This window comes from Colletotrichum fructicola, assembly GCF_000319635.2.
Source record: "Colletotrichum fructicola Nara gc5 chromosome Unknown KSG_Nara_v1_contig07, whole genome shotgun sequence".
Classification (NCBI taxonomy): Eukaryota; Fungi; Ascomycota; class Sordariomycetes; order Glomerellales; family Glomerellaceae; genus Colletotrichum; species Colletotrichum fructicola.
In genome coordinates this window covers 4,143,219-4,168,545 of record NW_027094057.1, presented here as the reverse complement: position 1 = coordinate 4,168,545, position 25,327 = coordinate 4,143,219, and the positions used below count along the sequence as shown (strand labels likewise).

Sequence of the window (25,327 nt, the reverse complement as noted above, 5' to 3'; positions counted from 1 at the left end):
CGGCATACGTCGCATCGACTTCGCATACGACGTTCCAGTCCCTTCGGAACATCGAACATTCGGATGCCAAGCGCCGGGAGAGTGGACAAAAGCCATCGACTTCGCGATCGACGGAGCTGGAGGCGAATTCATCAAAACTGTCGAGTTGCTCCATCATTACCCCGATGAAGGTTACCCTTGGCTGGTTAAAGAAGGGACTGTGGTGGCATTTAAGGTTGGTTACTCACAGTCATCTTCTTGTCACTTTATCAGGACTAACTCTGAACGAATGACATGAAGGCGACCACAAATCGGGAGAGATCATGTTTCTTCTCATTCCATTCTGATCCACCAAGCAGTCTACCTTGCCTAATTACCGCGTCTCCTGGAACAGTTATTACAGGGTTCTACGGAAGTCAGGTCAGTACACATCTAATCATGTCGACCGCCACGTGGGATGCAGTAAATGATAGCCAGACCATGGTAGCGTCCTCATGACGGTAGTGGCATTACAGCCTTAGGGGTCATCTCGGAAGCGATTCAGGGAATGTGAGGGCTGGTTGATGTGTCCCCACAATCATAGGACTTGTGTTTCCCTCGATGGACTTTAAAAATAACCGACCTTGTGATCCGCTTGGAAGACATCCACATTTCTGGTCTAGGAAGGGCAGAAAAGAGTGCCATCAAATAATGAACATTGTCTCCATGGAGGCTTCGAGGGTTTCAGGGTAGATGTTGGGTGTATTTAGAGCGTCTTCAGAGTCTTTAAATAAGTCTTTCCGATAACATACATCACTAAAGAGTATACATCCAGCCTTCCATACCCTCATTCTGCCGATGACCTGCCTTGGCAGCTTTATTGCATCGCCAAAGGTGAATGTCCATGATGACGATCATCAGAATACTCACCATGGAAATGGCGAAGGTTGTCCAAATGCCGGTCTTGATTCAGAAAAGTCAGCAACCTCAAATATTCTGGAGATGTCGCGTCATAAGCTCGAACTTACCGTATAATGAGGACTCTCCTTTGCCATGAATGCCGTGCTCGCGATAATCCCACCAACGCCACCACCAATGAGACATGTCGCTGAAGCAACTGCGCGTTTTGAGTGTGACGTGATATTGTTTGCTTGGAATGTGAGCACACCAGGAACACAAAACTGCAAGAACCCAATACCTGGAGCAAAGGTTAGACACCATACCATACGTCAGCAATGAATCACTTACCAAGAAAAGCTCCAAAGTATCGAGCACCATTTGCCTTCCCATAGACAGTTATCAACATGCCGACAGCCGTCAGAGCCTGATGCACTGCAATAATCGGGCCGCGCATCTTATACCGGTCACCAAGCCAGCCCGAAATGTAGGCCATGATGGCAGCTAGTACGTACGGCGGGGCAGATAGCAGCTGAGCCTGGGTGCTGCTGAAGCCCATGCCGTTGCGGAGAATGATGGGTAGAAAGTAGGAGTAAGCGTAACCGGGCAATGTCGAGGCCATGAGGTTGAACGCCCAAAAATACAACCGCCAGTCCTTAAGATGGTGTAAAATCTTTGCCCCATCAATCTTGTCCTCCTCGGCATCTCCCCGGTCTTGGTTAATGCGGGCGATGATGAACTCTTGTTCAGCTGGCTTCAAGAACTTTCCAGCTTGCGTGGGGAAGTCGATGATGGTGAACCAGCCGATGGCGCAGACGACGACAGTAATGGCGCCCTCGATGATGAAGATCCCTGGCCAACTCTGTCAGCATTACCTTAAGAACATCGCGCAGGACTGGGGCACTAACAGCTCCATCCGTTGAGTCCTCCCTTGCCCTTTAAAAGAGTCAAGACATATGCGAAAATGGCAGAAAAGCCACCTGTGATGACGGACAGAATCCAAAACCCAGATAATCTCTTTCCGACTTCAAAACGAGTGTACCAGCAGGTGATGAGATATGTGCATCCCGGAAGAAAACCAGCTTCTAGAACTCCCAGCAAAGCACGGCAGAGGGCCATCATACCCCAGCTCTTTGTGAAGCCCATGCCGATAAGCACAGCACCAAAGCCAACGCCAAGGAAAGACAGCCAATTTGCTGGACCGGCTTTCGGGAGGATAAGGTTCTGCATGAATCGTCAATGAGGATCGGTTGGACTTGTTAGGGTCGTGGCATACGCTAGGAATCTCGAAGATACTGGTAGAGTTCTGTCAGTACAAGTCTTCCCTCTAGTCTTGAAGACCGAAACATAGATTCATCGAGTGACTTACATGTATGCAACAAAGAAGACCATGACAATGACTGTGTACCGATTTCCCACCGCCAGTCCTAGATCCTCCTGCATGCCCGCAACAAGTGCTAGACCAAGATTTGTTCGGTCAATTAGCGAGATCGAGTACATGATGCCTAGGATCGGGAGAAGTCGCAGGTCGATCCGTCGGCTTCCCAGATGTTACTATTTTCCCTCGAGTTAGGCAGCCGTAACCGACTCACATGATTTTATTCTGCTCCTCGAGGCTTAGACCGCTAATAACACCAACATCTTGGCCTTTGATGTTCTCAACATGGGCGGAGTCGTGGATCTTCTCGTCGATGCCGTAAGTGCCAGACTCCTCTCGACGAAGGTCGTGGGATGCTTCACGATGGTCCATGGTAAGTAACACTTGATGATTTTCGAATCACTCGGCACTGGACTTCACCGTGTTGCTACGATCCCATCAAACTGCACTCTGTGAAAAGCGTCGATCCCTCTCTTCTTAAATACCCGCAGGGATAGTCATGGGCCACATGCGCCAAGTCCATTACCTCCAATCCAGAACCCATCATGACATGTTCTCAACAACACACAATAGACCTAAGACCAAAGCAGCCGCCAAATAAGCGACTATCCATTCCCAATCCCCCGGTGATGTTGCGCTAGGAGGCAAACCGGCATGCGGGGTAATCCGGGGTAGTGCGGGTAGGGGAGTCTCTTTTCCCAGCCCCGAGCCCGGCGACCAGGACCCTCGCGTGGCTCTCCCAAGCAGACGGCGAATTGGTGGACGCCCGCGGCGGGAGTGGAGCTCGGACAACGCCACTGAGTCAGGGCGCAAGAGTCAGAGTCGTCGACTCTGGCGCCATGTGTCAGTAGCCTGGCGCCCCCGACTCCGATCCTTTCCCCTCGCAACGTGGGACACCCATCAAGCTGCACTATTCCACTACTCACGCTAAGGCTGGACGCAGGCCAAGAGTTCGCGAACCTCCTACTCGGTAAAGCAAACCCGGAGAATTGGCTGGCCAATTATGAAGGTTATATGGAAGACGTCTGGATCGTGGGGTTGCGTCTTGAAGGGGTTGGCGTGGAGAGCCGCGTCACGAGCACAGTTATTCGCGTATTTCGACGACCCGTTGGAGTGCCATGAAGTATCAATCGGGTCCATCTCGGATATGCAGCATGGCGCTGTCAACGTGCATGGTAAGCTCCCCGCAATGTCACCAAACTCCACACCGTCAGTTGTTGTTGTTGTTGTGAATTTGTGGGCATCTCCCCATGGGGTACTATGATCGAGATAGAAGTCGCTGCATTTAAATATCCATGGATGCCTCAGAGGAGCATAGTAAGATGATTGATTCAGAAGGGGGCGTTCTCTCATTGTTTCGTATCGGATACGAATTAATATGATGATGCTCCTGTGCTTCTTCCTGACCGTAATAGGCCAAACGGTACTCGGTGCTCCGGCAGTCAATCACGATTCTCGCCCCAAGCTTGCCTGCGACAAGGTCACGATACCACAACTCGATGGCTTAACAGTGACCTCAGCTCAGAGTGTGGAAGTTCACAACTACACTCTCCCGTCTAATCCGTCTGGAACACAGGCCAGCTTTTGCAACTACACTCTTACACTCAACCATGACGGTGCGAACGACGTGGTCTTCGTCAGCATTTGGCTCCCACTCGACAACTGGAACGGTCGCTTCCTCGCAACAGGTGGAGGAGGTCTCGCTGCTGGCACTTTCGCCTCTGCCTTGACGGATCCAGTGTCGAAAGGTTACGCCGCCGGCTCGACTGATGCGGGTTTGACTTTGAATCACACGATTGATCCTAACTCCGGAGAATGGGCCTTGAACCCCGACCGTAGCATCAACACCGCCCTCATTGAAAACTTCGCGACTCGTTCCATTCATGAGATGACTCTCATAGGCAAGGCAGCCGTCAAGTCGTTCTATGGCACCGATCCTCAGCACTCCTACTACAGTGGCTGCTCTCAAGGTGGCAGGCAAGGCTACTTCGCCGCGCAGTACAGCCCGGAAGACTTTGATGGCATCTTGGCTAACGCGCCTGCCATCAATACGCCCCAAGTATCTCCTGGAGACTTTTGGCCTTCGGTGGTAATGGGAAACATTGCCGCTCCGCCTCAATGCATTTTCCAGACATATCAAGCGGCGATAATTGCTGAATGTGATCCTTTGGATGGTGCTGCGGATGGTCTCATCTCGGCCCCCGAAAAGTGCAACTTCGACACCAGCAAACTCGTTGGCAAGGAGATCAACTGCACTGATACGAGCGGAGGTGTCTCGATCACCGAGGCCTACGCCGAGGTTGTTGCAAAGACTCTCGAGGGTGCCACAACCACGTCTGGAGAGTTTTTGTGGTATGGCAACCCTCCCGGCGCGCCGTTCAGCGGGCTTGCCAACACCAAGACTGAAAATGGCGTGACCGTTCCCGTCCCATTCGCCCCCGCGGAAGCTTGGATGCGTTACTTTGTCGCCCAGAATCCAGATCTCGACACCGCGTCCCTGACGTTTGCGGAGTTTGAGGACATCTTCCAACAGTCTGTCGACAAGTACATCGAGCCTTTCGGTACTGACGCACCCGACCTGACGGCATTCAAGAAAGCCGGCGGCAAGTTGTTGACGTGGCACGGCATGGCTGATCCGCTCATCGCTCATCCGGGAACGACGCTCTACTGGGACCGACTGCAAAAGAAGATGGGAGGCACGGAAGGCCTCAACGAGTTTTATCGGGTCTTCCTTGCGCCCGGGGCCGGCCATTGCGGTGGCGGATACGGGCCCGTCCCCGTTGATCCTTTGTCTGTTCTGGTAGGCTGGGTTGAACAGGGCAAAGTGCCTGACACGATGTTTGCAACCACGACTCAAGATGGCGTTGACACGACCCGAAATCTGTGCCCCTATCCGCAGTCTCTCAGATACAAAGGAGAGGGGGACTTGGAAGATGCAGCTAGCTTTGTCTGCGAGAAGTGAAAACCCAGTGATTCGACGATAATGTTTAGCTAGTAAACATGAGATTAAGTCTAAACGCTAGTAAGCTCATTCAATTCACGGATGGCACATGCCAAGTCGATTCTTACTCGAAGACTGCATCGGTATGGCTTCGTTTTCATGAACGTGATACGCTAGGTCGTAACAGGTGGCCAGATGCCCAATCTTGGAAGGTTGTCAAGGCCATCATGTCCATGTCAGAACTTCTCCTGCTCCTTGGCGAACTGCCGACTTCCAGCTCCTCGACTAGTCCGCCCTTCCGAGACACATTCACCCTGCCCTCCATCCATCCCAAAGATCTTGGAATTTCTTGGTACGCCGGGATATCAGCATACATCTCTGGGAAGTGACTGAAGAAATCCGCGGACATGGTCCACGAGTTGATGTCCCTAATCCTGTCTTCGAACTCTGGCGACACGGTGTATCGCCCGGTCTCTACGTTTCGTCTGTAGCAATCGCGGAACTCAAAGGGCCACATGATTCGGAAGCTGTTAGCAAACACCTTCCAGAACAGGTTCGAGCAGTACTGGTGTTGCGCAAATACGAAGCGTTCTCGGACTCCTGGCCTGTTTATGTTTAGAAACACCGACAAAGTTGGCTTTTGTCCATGATGCACCAACCCGTGTCCCGAGCTTTAACACTTACCAAACAAAGAAGTCTATTGCTGAAGAGTGAGGCAGCGACTGCGATGGCCTTATGATTGTTGTTAGGATGTTCGTTCATATCGTTGGCAAGAGCAACATTAGACGACGTACCTGCTAAGATACCACGCGGGCAGCTTGGCGCACTGCTCGACTGTAGGCTCCGCTTGATACCGTAGGAGTCGGTGCATAAGTCTCAGGATAGCCAGCCGTTCAGTATCCGCGCAGTTGCGGAACTGGAGGCTGTCGGTCCGCCTCAACTTCTTCCAAAGCGGCGGTAACTTGCCAGACCGCTCAACGGCGTCCCAGCCTTCCAGGATGACGCGTACTGGAATATCGTCGCTCATCTCGTCTTCCATGTCGAGCACATTCCTGGGCAGCATCTCGCGACCGCCAAGAGCCTCGTTTGCACTTCGCCAGATACTCGAGCCCGCCGGCAGACCGGGACTTCCGGGATCCTGTCTTGAGGCTAAACACTCACAGGCCGAATCAGGCTCGGGCACAATGACGCCGTCGCCCTGCCCAGCCGAGGGAGCTGGGGGGGAGTCGGGGAAGGTTTCGAGATTGGGGTCCCCTGTCAATGGGAAAGATGTTGGAGCTGAGAGACCGCTGGAGAACTCCGATGCCGTTGTGATGAGGTGACCGGCTGTACCAGACGCCGGGAGGCCCCAGGTCATTGCGGCATCGCCAGGGGCGAACGCGCCCAGGTTACTATCCTCTCCAACGTCCATAGCGAGTGAATCGGAGGCGGCATGGTCCTCAGACCAAGGTTGACAGTTGGAGGTCGCATTGAGCAGTCGGGATGCCTGGTCAGTGGAGGTGGTGCCATCTGCCTTCTCCCCTTCCCTATAGACCTGGATGGACGTTTCAATCGAGGAGAGCACCTTGGCCAGGTTGTCCTTCTGTCTCGTCATGTCGGAAAGTTGATTCATCAGGCTGGCGATCCTACCGCTGGACTCTTGCTCGCTCATGGCCTGAATCGTAGCCTCGAGGTAAGCGATGCGATTCCTATTCCTCTCACGTGCTGCACGCTGAGCGCGTCTGTCGAGTTCCCGCTTCTTTGCACGACGTGACGCAGCATCATCAATCACGGGGATGGGCGTTGCCGAACTGATCTGTTGTGTGGCCATCGTCTTGATTGCAATAGAGAGTACACGATGCAGGCTACGAGCATATTACGATGAGGTTACAATGGGACGAAGGTGGTTGAACGACGCAGCCTTAGAGTTGAGAGGATCCCACTTGCGGGGAATCGGGCTTAACGGGGCCACGTTCAATCCGGGGAGACAGGGGGAATGCGGGGAAGACCCCGGCAAATGTTGGGGTTAGTCATCACGGCACAGGTCAGAGTCTACGAGATGAATTAGTCCCAAGCGAGAAGATGATCTAAGAGGCCATCCAGCTTGGCGCATAGTTGATTTGCTGAAGGCATCAATTTGCGCTAGCCGATGGTGGGAAGCCAACAGAGCGGGAGCCGACTGTGGCGAGAGGGGAACCGGAACATGTTGAGTATTTGTATGAAAGCCCAGGGGATTCAGTCAGTCAGTTAATGTGAGTTCCTGACTAGCTGCAGCGAACACATGAGAAGTTGGGAAACGGAGGGTTTTCTATTCACCTAAACGGTACTAGACATTACGTGTCGGATTATGCCAGATCCCTCTGTGCAGGCCACATCCCGTTGGGTTTCCCGATGGAGGGCGAGGTCTTCTTACTGTTCTCAGGTGTAAGGCGGCCTTCCATCAGGGATGGCCCATTCACTTGAGCCCCAAGGTTGCCAGCGTTTACTTTGACTTCAGATGTTCGGACGTCTGTAGGTCTGTCAGTGTCATTTGGGATAGTGAAACGCAAATAGCATGTCATGTTCGCCCGCAGTTATTTTAAGCTTCAACCTCACAAGTGATCACGCAAGTGAAAGTTAACGCAGTGCACGCACACACGGTAGATGTTGGCTAGGGGGAAGGGCCAAGTCTTGCTCTGCTCTTGGTGTCACCAGCAGCATCAAAAAAACACATTTTTTGACGATTCAAAAAAGCGAATGATTGTGAAAATTCCCAAGTGGATGCACAATCGCCGTTCCCACTCTGAGCATGACCTTGGCGATGATGCACGGATTCAAATCGCGAAAACGACACACACACCAGCCACACGAGCGGAGGCCACAGGCGGAGTACCGAAGTTTCGCACCAGGTTTCACCAACACCGGCATCACAGGCCCGGATTGATTTCAAAATGCGGTAGGACAGGGCCGTTGGCTGTCGCCTCACCCGGCAACACCACGAAGAACCCATCGACATGTCAAAACTCCCTGAAAGGCTGACTTCCACGAGCCGAACAGCATATCGCTACCTCGGAACAGCCGCCATCGGTAGTTCTCTCCGTGGTGGTTTGAACATGGAATCGTCTGAGAATGGTGTCCCTTTTCACGAGGCAGTGCAGCCCTGTTTCTGAAGTGAAGCAAGCCATTAATCTGAATCCAAGCCTGGACTCACGACAGGACTTGTGGAAACGGGCGTGTGGCATCGGAGAGAAAGTTCAGCAGAACTAATCCTCCGGGGTTTGATCGTCACGTTATCTCACTTAGACGTGGAGATGAATTACCAGATGAAGACCAAGAGAACTTATGATGTGGTCGCAGCTTTGTTCCAACAGGTATCTACAGACGGCTCTAGGACATGGTGAGGGTTTTAGTTTCGCCGCCACGCCCATGTGCCACTGGACTTTTCCGTGTAAATCAAATACTTCAAATCAGACTCCGTGATATCCCTGTCTATACTCGGGTAGAGCAGATTAGTTGAAGCTGTCTGAGGCTCACGAGAGCATGGCAGCTCCCCGTCGCTCTGCAGGTGTCTCTTCACAAACTGATTTGCCTCAAACCATGTTTCTGTGTAGCCTCTCGAGGCACTTCAGGCCCATCTAAGTGATTACAAACCGTTCCATCATCACGTTCCATCAGCTGGAGCGGCTCGAGTTGAGGCAGTGCATGTCGTCTAACCACTCAGTCTTGGCGACTCATCCCTTTTATTCAGATACTGTCAATTGTGACTTGTCATGGCGATCCGCAATCCTCTCGATGGGCTTGTAGCGTGACATTGGCGCCACAAAAATGTTGGGGAGCCCAGTCTGGTGGCTAGAACTGGAAAGAATAACGTGGGAACAGAACGGAACGTCTAACACATTGCCAGTGGCTGTGGCGATCTTCGACGATGCGCGTGTGAGAACCGGCCAGGTTTGTGAATAAGCATTTCATGGCAGACATGGATGCAGACAATCAAGATAATCTTGTCAATCTCCCTGCCCATCACAAACGGCCGACGGTGATCGCCCGCCTGGCCCATGTGCTGGCAATCGCTGCAGGGGTGGCAGGCACTCATCATTGCACCCGCTGCTATTCAGCATCCCTCGCAAGAGGCCTAGTGAGCCCGACTCAAGGTTTCGCAAAGCTCTTAGCTGTGATGAATTTGTGTGAGGGATTTTCTGTAACTTTCCCATTACTCCCAAAGTGACAGTTCAAGGCGGGAGGCCGGAGAATGATGTTGTTGGTCTGAAGGAAATGGCACCACGAAATATCACTAGGTTGTGTTGGATGCACAGCTTCTTTCTCTGAGACATCAATAGATAGCCAGTCTACCGGGTCCTCATGAATCGTTCACATTTCTAGATGCGAACCGCTCGCAATTTTGTCATCGTTCGTCACCCACAAACCTTGGGCTACGGTGGTGGTGCACAGAGTTGGCATGCAGAGTTGACAAACTGATCTTTCAGATGATCGCGACGGATGAATCAGGCTCATTCACCCACGAACCTGACTCTAGAGTATTCGGGTTCTCAAACTTCCTGTTCCAGGCATGTGGTCCTGGGGGGCGAGACGATCCGTGTGCTGGGCTAAGACGATAGATCACTAACAGATGATGTGGTTAGACGCCACTGCGATCTGTTAGTGGGGTATTCACACCAAAGAGAAACTAGATGAAACAGGTTTGTCGACTTTTAAAATAATCGTCCGATGACATCTTGGATTTTCTCCCAGGTTCACTGCTGTGCAATGTCACCCTCTCTTGGCACACATCTGCGACTTGGTGTGACAGCGCGCTCAGCCACTCGCGTGGATCACAGTTCGCTCTTCGCTTGCTACAGCAGAGTGAAGCTATTCCGGGTAGACCTGGCTCCGCGTCTGAAACGGTTCCTCCTCCAGCCAACTCTCCTCTTCCCGCCCTCGTCTGTCATTAGTGCTGCAACTGCACGGCCGAGTCCCAGCTGTCCAACGTCGACTGCAAGTCACCGGCACCCCTGTGCCAGGATCAATCATCTTCCAACACCGACCTCGGCACGCGTTCCCTGTCCCTCTCCGATCTACCTACTGCGGTACTCTCATCGAGCGGATACTCCCCTCAGCCCCCAACCAACCATGTCCCGATTTCTCATCATTATCGACATCACAGACAGACAACTCCCCGCACACCTTGTTTGAGAATGGCGCCGTTCTAGTCCACCGCTGCCGTCTCTCTGAGGGACGGGACCTGAGCGCATATCCCCGCGGGCCGCCGCAACGCTGACATGAATAAGCTTGTCCACTAGCCCAGGCCTTATCGACCTGTGTCCAGTCTGTAGCCCCTACTAGAATCGGACTATCTTGGCGATCGCTTCCGAGCACTTTTCCATCCCCTCTTCAGTCCGGGTCGTCTCGACTTTGTGATCTAATTTTGGACCTGCAGGCTTTTTCGAAGCTTGTCACAGCGCCGTTTCTCTCGCCCGGCCCCAAGTCGTAGAACTACAACGATGTTATCCGTTTAGCCACCAAGTGGCCTTGCCCCCGTCCCTGACCAGGCTCTGTGAACACCTTTCCCGTCCGCAGTCTCAAGCCTCAACCCCGGCTCGAGATGACTTTGCCCCCCGTAGCATCGATGCAACTTCCATGTCGCTCATCCATTGCCTTCTCAAACGGGCCCCTGCACGCGATCGCCCAGAGGCCTGGCCTTGTTCTCTCCTCTGCGCATCAAGAGTCCGGTGAGACACAAGTTCAGCCGACTGATCAAGTGGAGCATCACGCAACCACACTTGTCGGGGAGCAATGTATATCTAGACCGAGGCCTTTCGTCCCTTCTCATGATTCGGAACTTTCTCTTCAACCTTTTATTCACTTCTCATCTCGTCCTTTTCTTATTTCAGTCTACAGTGTAGGCTTCCTTTCTTTCTTCTTACTGACAGGCTTGATGCCTCAGAAGAATCTTTTCCTTTACAAATATTAGTATCCGTCTGTTTATATTGTAGTTTCTCCACATGCCTAACCCTCTCTCATGGCGGCAAGCCGCCGTGGCAGCACTGCTGTTCAACGCAGCCGTGACTGCTAATTACGATACTCGAAACGCTGAAGCCTCGAAGGATACCAAGCGGGATTTGGATACGGGCTCAGTGAAGCATGGACGCTTCGATGTGAGGAACATGGTTCAGAAGTTGAACGTTGACAGTGTTCTGTCGGCGCTTGGAAGCAACAAGGCGCAGGGTATGTCTACATACCTCGAACAATTTGAGCGATTCGTTAACTAAGTCAACAAGATGCGTCTCCGAACTTGACTCCGCTGGCCGCCGAGGGTGCTGCTGCTCCTGTGCCGCAACCCCCAGCGAATGGAGCACCCCCAGCTCCTCCGGCCAACGCGCCGCCTCCTCCGGATCCGAACGCTGCTCCTCCTCCACCACCACCGGCTGCGAGCGGTGCTCCTCCTCCTCCTCCAGCTGGAGCACTACCGCCCCCTCCGGATCCGAACGCCGCTCCTCCTCCGCCCCCTCCGGCTAACGGTGCACCACCACCTCCTCCTCCGGCCAACGGTGCGCCGCCACCACCGCCTCCCGGAGCCAGTGGTGCTCCCCCTCCTCCTCCGGCTGGGGCACCGCCTCCGCCTCCCCCAGCTGGGGCACCACCGCCGCCTCCTCCAGATGCGCCTCCGCCGCCCGACCCGAACGCTCCTCCGCCACCGCCCCCTGATGGTGGACCGCCGCCGCCTCCCCCCGATGGTGGACCACCACCTCCTCCTGACGGAGGGCCACCACCGCCACCACCCGATGGAGGACCGCCACCACCTCCTCCCGATGGTGGTCCACCACCGCCGCCTCCCGATGGAGCGCCGCCACCACCTCCTCCTGATGGACTTGGACCTCCTCCTCCCCCTCCCGATGGACTTGGCCCCCCTCCCCCGCCACCTGAAGCTGCTCCGGCGGCAAACGGCGCTGCTCCTCAACCCCTGGCTGTCCCGGCTGTCGGTGCGCCTCCGCCACCCCCGGGTCTTGCTGCCAACGCCACGGCTCCCCCTCCTCCTCCTCCTGGAAAGGGCAAGGACGACGCGGGCAAGAAGGCGAGAGATGACGCCAAGAAGAAGGCCGACGATGCCAAGAAGGCTGCTGATGCTGCGAGAGGAGCTGCGGGTCCCGGCGCCGCCGCGGCCAATGGAACAGCTGTTGGTCCTGACGGGAAGAAATTGAAGGGAAAGAAGGGCAAGAAGGGCAAGGCTGATCTCGGCCCCGGTGCTCTAGCAGGCAACGGCACTGCCGCAGCTCCTCCGCCTCCTCCTGGAAAGGGCAAGGACGATGCTGGCAAAAAGGCACGAGATGATGCAAAGAAGAAGGCAGATGAGGCGAAGAAGGCAGCGGATGCTGCCAGAGGAGCGGCTGGTCCCGGTGCTGCTGCCGGCAATGGTACAGCCGCAGTCGGCCCTGACGGGAAGAAGAAGAAGGGAAAGAAGGGCAAGAAGGGCAAGGCTGACCTCGCCCCCGGAGCTCTGCTCGGAAATGGTACCGCAGCGGCAGCTCCACCGCCTCCTCCGGATGCCGAACTTGACCCCGAGGCTAAGAAGAAGGCAAAGGAGGCCAAGGAGAACGGGCTGGACGCAGCTTCCGGTCCTGCTGAAGAGGCGGCGTTGGGAGGTCCTCCACCACCGCCTCCTGAAGGCGAGGAAGACCCTGAGGCGAAGAAGAAAGCCAAGGAGGCGAAGGAGGCTGCTGGGGCTGGGGCAGTAGCCGCAGGACTGGAGGCTCGGAAGTTCAATGGAAACGGACGTCTTGGTCGGCGAATCGGTAAAACCGACAACATCGACCGACGCCGGGTTCGTGAAATCAAGCGGCGGAACCTCATGGGCAATTGGGGATGGTGACCACTGCCAGGGATGCTTTGCCTCGCGTGTGCGAGTGTGTGTACCTACGTTACACAGATCTACGGATTGCTCTGGGCGGGTAAAATTGTCGAGATTTCTTTTTCATTATCCTGTTTACTTCAAGGGACCTCTCCAATCAACATGACTGTCTGCGACAGCATCACATATTGAAGTCCGCTCGCATACGGATTTGACGGACCGAAAGCGTTGAGTTTCCGGCAACCATAAGTAAACAAGTATATCCATTTCAAAAAACAAAGAAAAAAACGAAAAAGTAAAAGTTCCGTCCCATCTATGACTTGGAAATGCCGAGAGAAAGGCGTCGGATTCTGTGCATTTCCCGAGACGCAAAAGGTGCGGCATCTGATTTGACAGAGAACTGCTTTAGACTTCCCGTCTGATCACGAACGCATGAAACTCAACTATTTCTGGACCACCCCTTAGCTGCGTCCGGCGCACCGTTTCGCTGAACGGATGGCGCATTCTTCCCGTCATATGACTCGATGACTTTCTGGATTAGGCATTGTTCGAAACGGTAGACCAACACGATTCTGCCGAGGGACATGATTACAGTGGCCTAGCACGCTGGACGATCGGACTGAGCATCTGAGCTCGGCTGTTAATTCCCCGCAGACTGCATGTTTCTGTGGCCGTCATTTACATCAAAGCTTTTCATCAGATCATTATGTATCTTGCTCTTAAAATAGTGGCCTGAAGTAGCGATGATACTGTCTGTGTTGATGGTCGGCATTTACTGACATCAACGGAGCCAATGCGCGCTGGTGAAGGTCGGCAGAAAGGGACGCCGAGAGATTGACAGCCTCTTACTGCATCGTTCCGGGCTTCGGGCATACTGAAAGAGTTGGCGCACCTGAATTAGTCTCCAGAATGCGCCATGGATTATGCCGCACGAACATCTATCGGTACCACTTGAAAGCCCGTCTACCCTGCTGCTCTCATCGGCTTTGACGTCTACAGCAAGTCCAAATACACTCCTCTGCACGACAGTTAAGGTTTGCGAATCTTTGCCGCTGCAAATCATTCGCTTCGATGTTGCCTTTAGTACCGTCGCAGACGGCCAGGCAATGGATGGCTATCCAAGCCGTGCGGTGCGAGATGGTGGGAGGAGTAGCGTCAGTCCTGCCAGGGCCGTGACCACTACGAGAACCTACGAAGAAAAGGTTGCAGTCGCCAAGTATGCCCTGAAATAACGAGCTGCTTCAGAATTTTGAGCGGCATTGACTAGCTGTCATTCTTGTTTCCTTCGTATGTCCAAGTCACGGGACAATAAGCATACTTGTTCCGAAACAGGCATCACGTTCATATTTACTTCCGGACTCAAATTAGCCACGAGAGTTCATCTCATTGTGAAAGTGGTTAATGGTCGGGGAGGCTCCCCCCAAATAGCCCGCAAGCTATGATCGTGGACAGGACCACTGGCAGTAATTGTTGCGTTTGACGCTACGGGTATTTCCCCTTTTCGCTTGTAAAGGCAGCTCCTCACAGCCTTTGAATGAGTGCCACCAAGGCGCTAAACCACGGGCTTACGGAACGAAGATCTTCATGACATTCTTCAGCTTGCCTCTGTTTCGGTATGGATGTAAATACATGGAGCATGAGAACGATGCCCCGCGACAGCAGCTACATGTAGTGATGGTATTGTTTGTAATCCTGCTGCGCCTTCTGGGTCTGACAATACAGGGGATAGAAACGGTCGCGTGTTGCAGGACGGTGGCAGGTGTTCTTTTCAGGCCCAAAGCCACTGGGCAGAATCCACTCAGTTGACTGGGTCGGCGAAGAGCCGACAATCGTTCGCCGGCCGACATACAGCGAGTGACTCGTACAGGCTCGCATATGACAGAAGATCGATAAGTACCCTATCCTGTGACAGATTCATCCTCCCCCCAATCTAATCATGGCCAGAAAGGTTGCATTCTCATGATAATTGTCAAACCAATGCTTAACGAAAGCTGGTGGCGAGTCCTCGCCGGGTAGATCTCTCAGACTAACGTTTTCCGCCCCTGTCGTTTAAGACAAAGTTTCGACCCGATGGGAAAGGTGACCACTAGAGTTCTAGCGGGGAGTTCTGTCGTTGGTGGCATGGTGACTCAAATCCGGGAAGAGGGCCCCCATTTCCAAAATGCTAGCGAGGCAACACTTCTAAAGCCCGACACCAAGCTCGAAAGTGGAGGCGGCAACAAACCGATGACTTTGAACCTTTCTGCTAGGCAAGCCACTGTATGATAGCAGTCATTTGCGAAGTTGTAGGCATCAAGGCAGGTCAACAACAGGTTCTTCGGTCGCGAGATGAGGTAAATGTGCTTGCTCGATGAAATAAAGACATGATGGCGCACGCTACATAGGTAACTTGATGACATTCCCAGTGTTGGGTTCACGGCGCAGACCGTTTACCTCACAATACAGGAGTGAAAGCACTTCGAGGATGAAATGAATCGAGTTGCAATGGAGTTCCTATCAGTATTTTATCCTAATAAGCTTCACTATCTCGGGCTCTCAAATCCGAGCATCAACTGCCATCCAAAGCATAAGATATGCACCTGGCGATGAGGATAAAAGAGCTAGGCAGCCGCGTGAACGTTCCTTCTCGACTGGTTCGTCGGTGTGGCGCAAAAAAGAGGGGCTACGAAGCTCGAGAGTGTGAGCTTTCCAGCCAAAGTTTCGCCTGGCCCCGGTGCCAATTCCGGAATCCGACCCGAAATGCCGCTCCACTCCGCCGGTTGGCCGGGGAGTGGCCCCGGATTTGGCCCCACTCCATCTATCCCGGAGTTTAGCCGGAGTAGCACGGGATACTGGATCCACAATGAAGCATGCCGAGGCCGACATTTACCCGACATCGTCATGGCCATCACAAACCCCGACGCGTCCATAAAGAAAGACTAAGGGCGGAAGATCCTAGGCGATTCATCAGTCGTCGTAGATACTGTATCTTACTGCTACACGATATGGCCACTATCACACAGCAAGAGCCCGTTGTCACGGAGTCTTACGAGCTCGCAGACTCCTCGAAGCAAAACCCCGCGGTGGACGACGCGCCACCACAGCCACTCGGCGAAGGCAAGCTTGACAATCAGACCCTTCTGAAGCTCATCGCCGCCGGTTTCGCGTTCTTTGTATCCGGTGTCAACGATGGCAGTGTCGGACCTCTACTCCCGTACATGATTCGTGACTACAACATCAGTACAGCTGTTGTCTCCATCATGTTTGTCTAACCCCCTCTCCACATTACTTCTTTTCATCAACACCTTCTAACCGATGGGAAACAGCTATGGTGCAAACTTTCTCGGATGGTTTCTTGCGGCCCTCACGAATACACATCTCCGGCAAGTATTCGACCTCGGTGGCCTCCTCGCATTCGGCGCCTTCTTCCAGCTTGTGGCACATGCACTTCGTGTATGGAAGCCTCCTTTTCCCTTCTTTGCGGTCACCTTTTGGCTAGTCTGCTTGGGTCAAGCATACCAAGATGCCGGCGCCAACGCATATGTTGCCAGTGTCAAGGCTGCCCATCGATGGCTAGCCTTCATACACGCCCTCTATATGGCCGGCTGCCTCGTTGCGCCCTTTGTGGCGACTCCCATCGCATCAGCTGGAGAAACGTCGAAGTGGTACCTCTTTTACAGCTTCCCAATATGCATAGGTGCCCTTAACCTGGCCTTGACCTGCTTCGCCTTTAGGGACACGATTAAGCTCGGCCGGAAGAAAGACGTCCCCCCATTTGGCACCTCAGAAACGCCCCTCGGATCGGACTCGGAGGAGACAAAGACACCGACTCAACTCATGAAGATGGTGCTCTGCACCAAAGCCCTCTGGGCTGTTAGCCTGTTTTTCTTCTTCCTTCTCGGAGCCTCCATCACAGCTGGTGGGTGGATCGTCGAGTATCTCGTTGAGATTCGAGATGGCAACATCGGGCAAATGGGCTATGTGCCAGCCGGCTTCAGCGGTGGAGCAATGCTGGGTCGACTGCTGCTAGCGGAACCGACATACAGGTTTGGAGAGCGAAGAATGATTCTGGTTTATGTGGTTCTATGCGTTGCCTTTCAATTGGTCTTCTGGCTGTGAGTAAGCTCAGGCTTTTCCTAGGACCAAGGTGCTGATTTGCATCGTAGTGTTCCCAATATCATTGCGGCCTCTGTAGCCATCTGTTTCTTCGGCTTCTTTTCCGGCCCCTTCTTTGCGACAGTAAGTGTTCGTACCCAAACTCTGTCGGTGTTGCTGATATTAACCTTGTCTTCCGCAGGGAATTTCCGTCGGCTCCAAACTCTTCCCGCCCGAACTTCAATCAACAGCACTGTCATTTGTATTCGTCTTTGGGCAGATTGGTGGCTCTCTCTTCCCTGTGATTACTGGTGTTCTGGCGTCGCGCGTAGGGGTGAGTGTTCTACAGCCGGTTCTGGTGGCATTGATTGCCGGAACCGGGGTCAGTTGGCTTTTAGTTCCTAAGCCAAAGGATTCCACCAACACCGCGCTACACCAGGAGTAATAGGGAGAAGAAGATCGGAGAAGGGTTCCATATGGGTGTGCTGAAGAAAGGCTTCTCTGAACAAGGTTTACCGTAGCTTTCGCAATCAAGAGCCATCACCCGCTGTCTAGGGAAGTGTCAACTAGCTACCTCAATCCAATACCTTGTACAGTTCAATCCATCGCACAACACCTACATATGGTCACTGTTACGTTCCGGACTAGAGAAGAAGTAAAATTGACTCGACACGTGTCTTTGTATATAGGTACGTGTTGAAAGCTACTATCAATGAAAGAAGCCATTTAACATACAAGATGGGTAGCGACAGATATCTCGCAATCGTTACGTGATAAAATCATAAAACATACATCAGTCATCGTTCGTTACATACGGTCCATGGTTCTCAACGTTACTTAGTCTGGCTCCAGTCGAGGTCGTAGTAGATATCGATATCCTTGATTTTGAAAATAGCATTGGACTTCGGGGGTCCAACACTCCAGCCCTTATCACCATTGGACCAGTTGTTGAAGATCCAAGGCCCGGCAGCGCTGGGGACGTCACTTTGCGTCTCCCAGATAAGAGAGCCGTCAATGTAGAACCGGACAAAAACCTCAGTCCAGTCGATGCGGTACTCATGCTCGGTGCTTGTGGGGCTAGCTGGTGGGGTGACGCCTTTGTACGTGCTTGAGCCATCGCCGTTGGCATCCTGGTTAGTGAAGTGGATCTTGCGAACGCCGTTGTTGCTCAGGGAGGAAGCGTCAGAGAGCCACTCGATGTCTGTCTCCTGGGTGTCATTGTGATAGAAGAACATTCCTAAGACCAGGTCAGCTATTCTACCCTGGAAGCAAAGGTCAACGTGAGTTCTTAGATAGCGAGCACATACCATTGCAAACACCAGCCGGTTCGGAGAGAATTGCAACTGTGCGAACAGAAGCATACAAGATTCTGTCTTCAGTCGTCGCAACCTCTCCACCCGTGTAAGGCATCGATTTCTGTGGTCCAGGGACCTTGAGCTGCAGGTAGCCCCCTGCGACATTGACGTTGCTCGTCGTGTATTGATGGGTCCCCTCGCCCACGGTATAAACGCTGGTGTAAAGCCCATCGGGAAGCTTAGTGGCGCCCGTGAAGTTGAAGAACAAGTTGTAAGCAAATCTGGCGTCTTCATTGATAACATAAGAGTTGTCGACGAAAGTGGGCTTGGGGGAGCGAACAAGACCTAGCACAGGGCTAGCTGCTAGAACGCTGGCAATAAGAACGGAGGAGATCATGATGTGATGTGTGATAGTAGAGGCTATGAGTTGAATTGGAAATGATATGAGAGTCTGAGATGAGTCAGAGGTTAAGGAACATGAATTATGCGCAGCGGAAACGCTGGATTTATATTCGTCTATGATGATTCTTAGCCGCCTTCAGTCTCGATATCTAGATCTCCAGCGTCGGGGTCGATCGGCCGAGCCATTCGTGGAAGAAGAGTCTTGACTTCCATGTCTTGCCCTCACCGTTCTCACTGCGCATGACAGATTCCTGGACACCACCTTTTGAAAGTCGGTTGCGCAAATGATGATGCAAGGGAGAGGCTGCCCAGCTTGAGGGTTGGTCAATGTGGGATCACGCTTGATCATGCTCAGATTTCCGAGTGGCACCATAGCGACTTTGCCAAATCTAGACCTTCCCGTGTGGAGTATTACGTACTTGATGATCACTTCCCAGCTACGCCCGATGTTGTATTGTTTTAGGGGTTCAATCCAAGGGTCGCTAGTCGGGACTTTGGAATCGTAAAATTGTCTCGGGAACGTTGCATCGCGGTAAAACATCTCGGGCTAGACCGTCAATTCCTACAATTGTCCCCGTTCAAGGGAGTGTGAGTGAGTCTAGAACATAAGCATGTACCGTGAAGCTTAACCATTACCGTTGCCACTACCAAGAATTCTTCCACGAAGTGAGACATCGCGACCCCCTTCTCCTCTGACTAAGGTTTACGCAGGGAGGGGGATGACGCATCCCACCAAAATTGTCACCTTCTAGGTTGCTCGTTGTTGAAAAGGGGAAGATTTGACGTCGAATCAATCCCTGTGGACGGGATCTCCGTAGGCTGCACCCTGCTCCCAATATCACAGGAAAGCAGCAAAAGTCTCACATCGTCACGCGGCGGCTTAAAAGGGAACTTACTCTGTGCTGATCAGTCACAATGGAGTAATCGACATTCAAAAGAGGTTAATGAACCAATGCAGGTGGTAGCTAAGAATTGAAGTAGAAAGGAAAAGAAACCCTTATGTGAATACACTGACGAAACCTGACCAATTGCTATGACATGTATTCTAAAGTGGCAGACGGTGATTGACGCTGGATCAAAGTGGGTGTCCAAAGTTGTCGTGGCTGCCTTGAGATCCTACGTAGGAAACGCGGAAAGAGGCCTAAGTAAGATGCATTTCGATGCCCTGGGACTGGATTAATATCAGGTCCATGCGATCGGCGTCAGTGACGGGGATTCCCAAGACCCTTACAATGACAATTCAAACCGGGTAGAAGCTTCGCTTTCCAATAACCCGCAGCATTCATTTAAGCCCTAAACCTACGTATAACATTGGGACAATCTCCTATTCATTCATATAGTAAGCCTTGCTGATGTCAGTGACGTTGAAGGCAACCGACCAGTCTTGCATCGCTCGGAAACTGCTTGACTGTTCTACAAGTGTTGGGTCTGGCAGTGTATTTCTAGGACGTCATAATAACCCAAGTCCAAGTGAATTGTTCATCGGTTTGCTGACATACACTCTCAAGGTCCATTCGGATGGGTCACGCCGTTGGCGGTGTGGCTTGCACTGTTCACGAGCGGCTGTCGGTTGTCGCGATGTTGACAGCCTAGCATAATTAGGTGCAACAGAACAGCCACCACAAAAGCCCACTTCTCACATGAGACGTACGCACCTAGATCGAGTTTGCAGATGCTTGAAAAATTTTCTCGTCATCTCACGTCCCAAGTGCAAAGTCTTCGGGTGTTTTCGGTGAACGAAGGTGGCAGTAGACAAGGCAACTAGGAGATCCCGAATGTGTAAAAAAGGCATCCATCGCAACCATCAACGTTGAAGGTGAAAGTGTAAAAATTTGGTCCAAGCCCCTCTTACAGCTGGACTTGGCGTCGTCGCGAAGCTGATGTTGGAGGGAGCCGGCCAGTCGGCTGACCCCTTTCAGCCACCTCAGTAAAAGCCACCAGCACACAAGGCTATAGGATTCAAGGGGTGTTAACTCTTTACACCCACTCTGTCGTCCTTTGCACCATAGCCACCCCGGCTGCGGAAGAAAAACGTGCACATTCTTGGTGTAACGCCGCGTTCTTCACCGAGCCACCTTGGATAGGCCTCCGAGTCGAAACCTCGGGGTCTTGATAAATCCACCTTGCCCCTCCGACTGGCTCCTCGACTACCAATCGCTTTATTCAAACATTATTGTTTGTCAAGAAAACGCCAAATCTTTCCTCGTCAAGAATCTCTTGAATTGACACCACAGCCTAGAAATGGACCACTTCAGGCGTATTAATGGGTATACACGGGGCGGAGGCACCAACGCGACTAGCAACAATACCAAAGAACAACGCCTCAACGTTTCATCGCAAGCCATGCCCGACAATGCAACAGTATACTACAGTGCATCTGAAGGAAGTACGGACGATGAGTCCACTTCTGAATCTGACCTAGACGACGAAGACTTTCGTCTCTTAGGCGAAGGTTCAGCAAGTTTCATAGCCCCTTCTGCAGAGTCCTCCACTGGATCTCGGGTATGGGACACGACGGGCAACAACACCTCTTTAGAGACTCTTGCCACGACATGCACCGAAGCTTCCGAACCGCTCCAGCAAAAGTTTGTCTTGATTCCAGAGAGGCTCGACGTATTTCAATACCAAGTTCCCTCGTCTCAAGGTAGTAGTGCACCAGCACTACCGACTGAGGAACCCCTATTCCCGTGTGTCAATCTAGGCCACAGGAAGGATATACCGCTGCCGCCTTCACTGCAGCCTGGGGAGCCCACCCAAGTGTCTCAAAAACATGGCCCGCCAGCTACGCAACGCCGATCCACCGCAGATAAACGACGACGGCACAGAACATCCTCTCGAAGGGCTTCGAACATTGCCAGCAAGCGCTCGGCCATCAGTCTAGCTCACAGGACTGCCGGCCCTGAAGTTATCAAAACTGCCTTGACCAAGGCTTGTAAAAAGCCAAGTCCGAGCTCGACCCTCGTCGAAGCCCTCGTGTCTCTCGTGACTGAGCGAGGGCTGCAATCAACTTCGTTCTACAAGCAACCGATTTTGGACTGTGTCAAGCTTGCCACCAAGAAGCACAACAAGTGTCTCCGAATAATACTTGAGGCACTAGGGTCCGATAAGAAGCGTATGCTCGACAAGATCCAGAGATCAGACGGCAACTTGCTTCGGCTCATCCTTACCAGGACAGACCGGGAGCCTCTTACGAGATACAATGTCAAAGCAATGGAGATGCTTCTAAACGCAGGGGTTGACCCCAACGACACGGCGAATGGGACTAGACCAGCACTATTGCATCAGGCAGTTGATGTGGGGGTCTCCAGAGCTGTTAGCCTCCTATTGAGTTGGGGCGCCGATCCTCAAATTAGAAATAGCGCAGGACTGAATGCCCTCGACCTTGCCAAGCAGTGTGCTAGGAATGTGGATGGGGCCGAAGACGAATGTCAGAAGATGGATCGCGAGAAAATCTTGACGCACCTGATGTCTATCACGTCGTAGTTGGGGGCTGTCTTCGTGTGGAGACCAGCGGGGCTTGCGGCACAAAGTAAGGGCAGATTGGCAGATACTCGATTAGAATGATTCACAAAACGAAGGTTTAGTAAGCGTAGAGTTGACAGTTTCGTTTAATCACAGTTTTGCTACAGAATTCTCAATCCAATTTGAAAAGACCTGACATCTAGTCCCAAGGGCCTTGTGATCAATGTATTGACCATCTCTTGCCTGCCTCTTACATGACGTTAAGTTTGAAATTGACGCTTCTTGATATGAACTACCAAGGTCGGCTTCTTCCAGATCGTCCATGACTTATGCTCTGAGTACGGCGTTGTCCACTTCAGAGACGATTTGTCAAGGGTCATGTCGAATTCCCAAAGCAACCTAGCCATGATGACTCGCATCTCGTTGTACGCCAGATGTTTGCCCACACAGTTGCGAGGACCGTAGGAAAATGGTTGGATCGCGTCTCGCTTGTCTGCGTGGAATGGAGAGGCAGGATCTTGAGCAACCTCGGGAAGCCATCTTTCTGGAATGAAAGACTCCGGCTGAGCGAAGTTTGACTCGGATAGACCGGCAGATGAATGGTGCACACCAACACAGGTCTATTCATCCATTGATAATCTTGTTAGATCTGTTCATAAACGTAAATGTCTTCGAGCGAATGACTTACATGGGGAGGAAGATAGTAGTCTTCCACATAGATTCTCTCTCCTGTATCAGGAACCATTCTTTCGTTCACTGACGGGACAGGAGGATACAACCGGAATGTCTCGTTGAGCACAGCAAGCAAGTAGGGCAGGCGTGCGGTTGCGTTGGTGAAGTTGATCTCCGCGGCCGATTGAAATGCGCTCCGCACCTCAGTGACAGCTCTCTTGTAAGCTTCAGGGGTTGAAAGAAGGTAGAAGGTAGCAGCTGTCATGAGCGTTGCTGTAGTATCGCTACCAGCCACAAAAATGGTGTTGGCATTGGTGATGATCTCCTCCATGGAGTTGATCAGTTTCTCGTCCTTCCCACGGAGCAAGCCTTGCATAAAGTCTCTGCGGTCCAACTCCCCATCGATGTCGATTCTGCGCTGGACCGCAGACCGTGTGTAGGTAAACATGTCGCGGAAACCCTTCTCGGCATCTCTCGCGATAATCGGCATCACGATCCACCGCAAGGGGCCGAGGAGGCTGTTGAGTTCAAACAGCTTCTTCGCCCGTTCAATGAATAATAGAACATGCGTTACAACATAGTGGAGCTCGTTGTTGTCAAGGCCGCCGAGTGACTCGCCGAAGGTCAAGTCCCCAACGATGTCGAAGGATGCGATATGGAACCATCTGCCCATCTCAGTTGGCATGCGAGACTCCGCTACATCTGACAACCTCCATACCAACTTGTCTACATATTCGTAGATGAGTGGTTCTTGCTCGGCCAATGCTTTGGGTGAAAAGGCGTGCGAAACTCCGCGGCGGATGCGGGCGTGGTTGGCGTCGTCGGCAAATAGAATGTTAGATTGGGGCTCAAGTTGTTCCGAGCTGTTGTACTTCGGAAATTGTCCGTGTTTGTGGCCATAGATGGTTTTCCAGGCTTCACTGGTGGTAAAGGTGATATGGTCTGGGCTCCAGCGAACTGCGTTGCCATACTTGCGATGGAGTTGTCGAAGTTCTTGGTCAATTGTCCCGAGCAGAATCTTAATCTTTGGAATGATCGGTATGATGACCCAAAGCTTGGGCCCCGGCACCCGATGTAGAGGCGAGAAGTAGGCCTGATATATGCCGCGGCCGAGATGGAAAAGTAGCCACAAGCAAGTGGCAGATATGAGGATTTGGGGGATGGCACCGATGCCCAGCGGAACGTATGACGCCAATGTCATATTGAAGATAAGGAATCGTATTTATTGATTTGAATCGAGAAACTTCATTGGTCATAACATGAGATGTTTCGGTCACGTCGCTTTATATCTTCAGATATCTTGTACGCAACTGATTTACGGACTTTGAAGCGTGCGCGCTTGACCCACCACAGGGACATCGTCAACGTCAACAGGTCTCAAATTTCCAAAAGCGGAAATCGAAGTACCGAGACTCACGGCGTTTATAGAGTTTTGTTCCCGCTTTCCGGGATATGTTCATGGGCGTACGGCTCAATGTAGGGGGAGACGGAGGTGTCCGCCCTAGGGCGCCGGAACGGTCCGTGACATTTTCTCGGAGTTCCTCGGACTTGATGTAACAGCAAGCGGACGGCGGGTCGATCAGCCGTCCGCCCGCAGGTCATCGAATCGGAGTTAGAACATATCATCCCCCGTAATCCCGATTCGAATAAGCGGCCGGAAATTTGCGACTTGGGAGCGACGTCGATCTGTCTTACTGATCCTTACCGCCTTGGCGTCACGTTCATCTGGCCGCAAGACAGGTAGATGAACAGTGCGGGATCGTACAGCGCAGTTCTTCCTCGGCTGCACACTATCCAAGAGGATTTTCTTGGCTAAACGTCTCCCCCTACATTGTACGTGGTAGGCCTGAACGGCGCCTCAATCCACCACATTTCAGCATGACCGACGAAGGGAATTGGGAGAGAGGCATTCCATTAATCGACGGAAGAAAGCTGCACAGACTATGCCGGAATTTAGAAAGACCCTCATCATGCTGACCCCCATAGCTTTTGTAAAGCACCGTCTTTGCCATACACTGGATCAAACTTAGGTAGCGGAATCTGGCTGATTCCCTGTCGGGTTTCCTCATCAACTGGAGTGTTTCCTATCGAACTTCGCCAGTGTGGGGCTCCCTTCAATCCAGTTAGCTAAGCAATTGACGTGTAAGATCGGACATCATATTACCGAAACAAAAAGCGAGATGTAACGGAAGTTCCCATCATGATCCAGAGATGAGTGGCCTGTTCCTGCAGGCTGTACCACGACATCACCAGCAGAAACCCGAAGGCGTAAACCTCTACTTGACCTGACGTCAACCCCATTGCAAACAGCAGCCTCAGGGGCGGCTTCGACGTCTGCTTCGCTGTCGCCCATGGCAAGCCCCAACAGAAATGTTGATGTGCCACTCAGAATTGCTGGCGAATTATTGTTAGCAGTTGTAGTCAATGGCACATTTGAGCGCCAGTAA

The 25,327-nt window shown here is 52.5% G+C and overlaps 6 protein-coding genes across 6 annotated transcripts; 2 read left to right on the top strand and 4 right to left on the bottom strand.

Annotated features, from left to right (window-relative positions):
- Positions 1-774: 774 nt before the first annotated feature.
- Positions 775-2,605, bottom strand: CGGC5_v012901 (putative transporter; the record flags this gene model as incomplete). Its single annotated transcript, XM_032036530.1, has 7 exons — positions 775-921; positions 987-1,156; positions 1,207-1,707; positions 1,764-2,079; positions 2,132-2,150; positions 2,225-2,395; positions 2,448-2,605. The coding sequence occupies 7 exons, from the start codon at positions 2,603-2,605 to the stop codon at positions 775-777; spliced, it is 1,482 nt and encodes a 493-aa protein (XP_031884634.1).
- A 1,006-nt stretch (positions 2,606-3,611) lies between these two features.
- CGGC5_v012900 (putative feruloyl esterase) lies at positions 3,612-5,195 on the top strand (the record flags this gene model as incomplete). Its single annotated transcript, XM_032036531.2, has 1 exon — positions 3,612-5,195. The coding sequence occupies one exon, from the start codon at positions 3,612-3,614 to the stop codon at positions 5,193-5,195; it is 1,584 nt and encodes a 527-aa protein (XP_031884633.2).
- A 136-nt stretch (positions 5,196-5,331) lies between these two features.
- Positions 5,332-6,984, bottom strand: CGGC5_v012899 (uncharacterized protein; the record flags this gene model as incomplete). The annotated part of the gene is made up of 3 exons (XM_032036532.1): positions 5,332-5,779; positions 5,859-5,906; positions 5,969-6,984. 3 exons carry the CDS (start codon positions 6,982-6,984, stop codon positions 5,332-5,334), a joined length of 1,512 nt encoding a protein of 503 aa, XP_031884458.1.
- An 8,975-nt stretch (positions 6,985-15,959) lies between these two features.
- On the top strand, positions 15,960-17,494 carry CGGC5_v012898 (Bypass of stop codon protein 6; the record flags this gene model as incomplete). Its single annotated transcript, XM_066152769.1, has 4 exons — positions 15,960-16,216; positions 16,281-17,069; positions 17,121-17,199; positions 17,252-17,494. 4 exons carry the CDS (start codon positions 15,960-15,962, stop codon positions 17,492-17,494), a joined length of 1,368 nt encoding a protein of 455 aa, XP_066007878.1.
- A 388-nt stretch (positions 17,495-17,882) lies between these two features.
- On the bottom strand, positions 17,883-18,741 carry CGGC5_v012897 (uncharacterized protein; the record flags this gene model as incomplete). Its single annotated transcript, XM_032036535.1, has 2 exons — positions 17,883-18,286; positions 18,357-18,741. The coding sequence occupies 2 exons, from the start codon at positions 18,739-18,741 to the stop codon at positions 17,883-17,885; spliced, it is 789 nt and encodes a 262-aa protein (XP_031884439.1).
- Positions 18,742-22,468: 3,727 nt separating this feature from the next.
- Positions 22,469-24,081, bottom strand: dtxS2 (Cytochrome P450 monooxygenase dtxS2; the record flags this gene model as incomplete). Its single annotated transcript, XM_032036537.1, has 2 exons — positions 22,469-22,828; positions 22,897-24,081. 2 exons carry the CDS (start codon positions 24,079-24,081, stop codon positions 22,469-22,471), a joined length of 1,545 nt encoding a protein of 514 aa, XP_031884485.1.
- Between the last annotated feature and the right edge of the window lie 1,246 nt (positions 24,082-25,327).